The sequence below is a fragment of the Egretta garzetta genome, unplaced genomic scaffold (assembly GCF_000687185.1).
Source record: "Egretta garzetta isolate BGI_Z169 unplaced genomic scaffold, ASM68718v1 scaffold29, whole genome shotgun sequence".
Classification (NCBI taxonomy): Eukaryota; Metazoa; Chordata; class Aves; order Pelecaniformes; family Ardeidae; genus Egretta; species Egretta garzetta.
In genome coordinates this window covers 1084734-1089612 of record NW_009260796.1, presented here as the reverse complement: position 1 = coordinate 1089612, position 4879 = coordinate 1084734, and the positions used below count along the sequence as shown (strand labels likewise).

At 54.6% G+C, this 4879-nt stretch overlaps 1 protein-coding gene across 1 annotated transcript in view; it reads right to left on the bottom strand.

Moving 5' to 3' along the window:
* LOC104133393 (tyrosine-protein phosphatase non-receptor type 11) overlaps positions 1–4879 on the bottom strand; it is a 48122-nt gene that overhangs the window by 7131 nt on the left and 36112 nt on the right. The window contains exons 4-11 of the mRNA XM_035902152.1: positions 4155–4347; positions 3927–4046; positions 3549–3662; positions 3035–3131; positions 2454–2533; positions 1717–1872; positions 632–763; positions 273–427 (exon numbers count right to left, since the gene is read on the bottom strand). Of these exons, the coding sequence (XP_035758045.1) occupies positions 273–427; positions 632–763; positions 1717–1872; positions 2454–2533; positions 3035–3131; positions 3549–3662; positions 3927–4046; positions 4155–4347 (1047 nt within the window). The remainder of the gene's footprint in view (positions 1–272; positions 428–631; positions 764–1716; positions 1873–2453; positions 2534–3034; positions 3132–3548; positions 3663–3926; positions 4047–4154; positions 4348–4879) is intronic.

Genomic DNA, 4879 nt, shown 5'->3' with positions numbered 1-4879 from the left:
CAGGGTAGGTTTAGACTGGATCTAAGGAAGAAATTCTTTACACTGAGGGTGGAGGCCCCATCCCTGGGAACCTTCCAGGCCAGGTTGGACAGGGCTGTGAGCAACCTGATGTGGTTCAAGGTGTCCCTGCTCCTGCAGGGGGGTTGGGCTGGGTGACCTCTAGGGGTCCCTTCCAACCCAAAACATTCTATGATTCTACAAAAAAGATGAGACACACATTTTTATTACCCATTCCTACTGCAGCGCCCCACTGACAGCCCGCTGGTCCATACCTGCAGTGCACTATGATCGGCCCCGTGTCTGGAATGCTTCGCTGTGCCCGATTCACTTGGTCCAGAAAGCTCAGAACCCCTCCTGGTTCATTGGGCACCCCGTGATCTGGCCAGCTAAAATACTGATAGTGCTTCACCAGTCTCGGGCGCTCATCCTGCAGGGAGCAGAGACCGGGTCAGAAAACCCACCTACCTGGAGGCTTCACCTTCCTTTCTTTTTACCAAAGCTGGGGCAAAGTGGCCCAGAACTTAAGCAGTGGGAGCATTAAATAACAAAACAGAGAAGCCACAGCTCCCTCCCCGGGGGTGCCAGCGCCAGCCCAGCCCATCCCAGCGGGCAGGCCCAGCAGAGGACTCACCCTGTCGGTCCGCGAGATCTCCAGCTCCCGAAGGTAGTAGCCCTGGGCCTCCCGCTCGCTCACGTTGTGCACGGAGATGCACCCGTATTCCTTGGTGCAGCCCTTGTCTGGCCAGTAACGGAAGCATTTGTTCTGCAGCAAGACCAGAGAGCTGCTCGTTAGCCGAGACGAGGATGAGCCCCTGAACCCCTTGCTCGGGAGCGCCGCTGCATTCGAAGGGTGTGTAGCCCCAGTGTAGAGGTTTGACGGAGAGCCACGCACACAGAGCATTCCCTTTGAACTGGGGATGGACTGGAAAGGGTCCTTCCTATACAAAGGACGCGATCCCTAGCGGAATCCCCCTCCTCGGCTAGCCCCAGCCGCAGGTAGGCATTGCTTTGCCAAAGGCATAGTCTTGGCACACAACACCTGAGCTGGTGTGCTGGTCACTGCCTAACTCCTGAGCCAAATCTCCATCCCAAGGGGCTACATAGCCTGCCCGTACCCCTCCTGTCCTCCAGCCCATCCCCTCTTCGCTATAGTGACTTTGCCAATACAAAAGGGCTTGTGAGTACAGAGCTACCTTATCTCATCTCATCTCCGTGCTAGGCTGCTGCAAGCACAGCCTCCCCCTCGTTCCTAAGCAAAACTGCTCGTGCCAATCATAATTAGCTCCTCGCTTCCCCGGGAAATGGCTCTGCATGGAATTTCGCTGTATTCCTTGCCTCCTACCAACCCGCTCTCCAGGAAATGCCTACAGGTAGCACAGAGACAGGCTGTATCATTACTTTTGTCCCTGGCACAGCTTGCACAAGCGCTTTCCATCTTGCTGTAACAGGCGTGACGCTCGCCCTCACTCTCTCTGCCACCTGAGCCTCGAAGCAAGTCCTCCGAGGGACACCCCGTTAATATTTATGGGGCTGGGGAGCCCGGCTGCGCAGAGCAAAGCGGTACGTTTCTTTGGTGGAGAAGAGCTAAAGCCCCAGAACGAGACAGAGGGGAAATGAAGTGAAATGAAAGCCAGCCAGAGACAACTTAAGGAATAGCTCTTAGTGCTAGCAGCCGGTAACTCTCAGGCTTGGGGGCAGCACCCCATGAGTGCTCACCCTGCCCCGCTCCACCTCCTTGGTTGTCATGACAATGACATGACTGTTCTCTTGATACACCATGGCCCAGAAGTCATTCACTGTCGTCTGCAGGCAGCCCTGGGTGGCTATGTAGATCTTGCAGTGCTCCGAGTTCCTTCCATCTTCAGGGATGCTCTGAGAAGCAAAGGGGGATGGGGACGGGGGAGGTGGGGGGAGAAGCCAAGGATGCTGGAGTGAGGAACCGAGCCCCAGGGACCTTCACGCTGCTGGAACGCACGCTACGGCACAACAGGCTCCGGCCAGCAGGAGATGCAGTTGGATGTGGCTGGAATGGAGCCACCCTGAAGATTTCCCAAAAGCTGGTGTGCTTAAGTGCCGGAGCAGCATTGCTGGAAATACAGCTCCCAGCAGCTCATAGCTTACAGATGGCAATCATAATTCGACCTCAGAGATAATGTTCGATGACAGAGAGTCTGGGTCAGTCCCCTCGGACTGCCTGAACAGGTAAGGGAAGGAGGGGATTGAGATAAACCCTTAGATAAGGGCAAATAGGACATGGTAGAACAATAAGATCCCTTGGGATACAGTAGAAAAATCCAGTGTTTGTCCTGGACCCAGTGAAAGATACTGGTCCTGACAGACTGTTCCCTCAAGATTTACACCATTACTGCACTTACCCACCAGAAACACAGCACTGGGCTGAAGACAGCCCCCATCCCACCCCCCTCCCCAGCGTCTTCCCTTTCCCCAAGTACCTTGATATAGTTGGCATTGATGTAGTCTGACCCAGGCACGCTCGCATCTGCGTCTCGGAGTGCCACCCGCGTGGTATCAACTGAAGGAGAGAGCCCAGAATGAAGATGGGAGCGAGTGGCCCACCCAGGGGCATGGGGGGGGGGGGGGTTTGCTGCAGGGCAATTTCTGCAAAAGAGGGTGTAAAATGCTCCTCCAGTGACACTTGGCAGTACTGCATGCTGCCTGGCTCACGCTGTGTGGTCGATCTAGTGGGCATCAGCGATAACCCGAGCTCAAGTTTTCCAATATTTCCTTGGGATGCTCTAGCTCCATATGAGCTCTGAATCACACTTGAGCTCTGCAGCGTATTAGGACTCACAGCACAAGGAGAGGAGAGCAGTTTAACCAGTTTCCCATGGAAAAGGGAAGGACCAGGTTAGAAAGGGGATGGAGAACGCCATGGACCACTCCACTAGGACAGCGTACACCTCCTTCCAACTCAGCTATGGCCAGAAAGCTCTGCAGGGTTAACAAGCCCCAGAGAAGGCTGCAGAAATTGGGGCCATAAAAACCCTCAAACCGGTACTGAGTGTCTCCTTACAGGGAAGGATGTTCTTGTAGCGATTCTTAGCCTTGTTCTCTGGTCGCTGCCCCTCCTTCCTGGGGTAGAGGAGCTTGCACTCTTGCTGCTGCAGCATCTGTGGAGCAGAGAACAAACTGTTCTGAGCAGACAAGGGCAGTCAGAGGCAAAGGAAGGGCTCTTCCCGCTGGCCACGTGGCTTCCTAACGCTGAGAAGAGCAGAGGGAGTGCTGTCAAGAAGGGAAAGGGAGCCAAGAAGCAGCTCGAGGAGAGAGTTAATGGAGGGAGGAGGCACAAATCCCTGCAGGGAACAGAAAGCACACGGCTCTAGGATGAGGAAGCAGAAACTGCCTCGGGTGTGAGAAAAAGCAATGGAAAAAGGATGAGGCAGTAACTCAGCTGAACACGGAAAACAGGGAAAGGAGAAAGTGCTGAGAAGAGGTCCTCAGTGCTGGAAAACCATGAGACTCCCATGCAGATAGGATATTCTTCACCCACAGGCACAAGCGGGACAGAGCACGGGAGCATCCTGTACCTCAAACTCTTCCCAGAACCCTTGCTTGGCCTTCTCGCTGTGATCTGCCATTTTGTTCAGCTCCCTCACTCTGTTTTCAATGTTTGCTGCGTTGATGCGCGTGGCGTTGAATGGCTGAAAGACAGATGAAGATGGAAATCGCTTCCAATAATAGTAAGACAGATAATTTTCCCCCTGGAAAAAAACAGTTCCTGAATCCCTGGGGGTACTGGCAGGAGATGGGTCCACTCCCAAGGCCTTGGGTGTGGGGCCAGGGACCTCTCTGGCAAGTGGAGAGTCTGGACGAGCAGGAGAAGTAGCCAGGGAGATGTTCTGAGGGCAGGGAGTTCCCAAAGAGCAAGCCCAGAACCAACAAATATGTGCTAGAGCAGCTATTACCTGCTTCAGATGAACCACAGCTCCAGATTTCTCCACCATGGGGTTCTTCTTATAGTGTTCCACCAGGTCCGTGAGGGTGTCAAACCGCTCTCCTCCTCCCACGTCGTACTTCCCGTCCGGCTGCAGGACAGAATGACAAAACCACGGTGAGATGGGAACACACCGCTCCCCGCTGGGTCGCCCACCCAGCGCCGGCCGCCGGCCGAGCGAGGACAGCACATTTCCCACCTGGTAGTGGATCATCACGTGGGTCACGTGTGGTTTCCGATCCCCGCTCTCCATCTTATCCTCATTTGTCAGCACCGACAAGACAAAGTCTCCTGGCTTGCTCTGGCTCTCCCGCACCAGAAAGCTACCCGGCTTCCCCTTCTCGGTCAGAAGCTTCTCTGCCTCCTTGCCAGTGAGGTGCCCATGGTACCACCTTGGAGAGCAGCAATGGAGAGCAAGGTCAGCTCAGAAGTGCCCGGAGCATTCTCTTTAAACAAGAGCTACGCTCGCTGCTGGGGATGGTGCTCATGGGAAACCCATTCCCAGGCTCCCGATCCAACTGCTCTCCCCCCTGGCACGACAGCGGCTTGGGTTATTTTAGAGACAGTCCCCAGTGACTTTCCTCCAACTTTTTGCAATGTCACATCAATACCTTAGCCCGAGGCTGGAAGTGTCAGGACTTTGCTCAGCCCTCCAGCTAAATTCGAAATGGCATCAGTGTATTAAACTGCCACGTGATGCATGACAAGCACTGTCATCTAGAGATGGCTTCCGATGAAGCTGTAAGAAACACGATTCCGGCAGTTCTTCCTCGAAGGTGGCTACGTTTTCCTTTACTTTTTTCTCCCCCTCTGCTCTGCCCTGGTGAGACCCCGCCTGGAGCACTGGGTCCAGTTCTGGGCTCCCCAGTTCAAGAAAGATGAGGAACTGCTAGAAAGAGTCCAGAGGAGGGCAACAAGGATGAT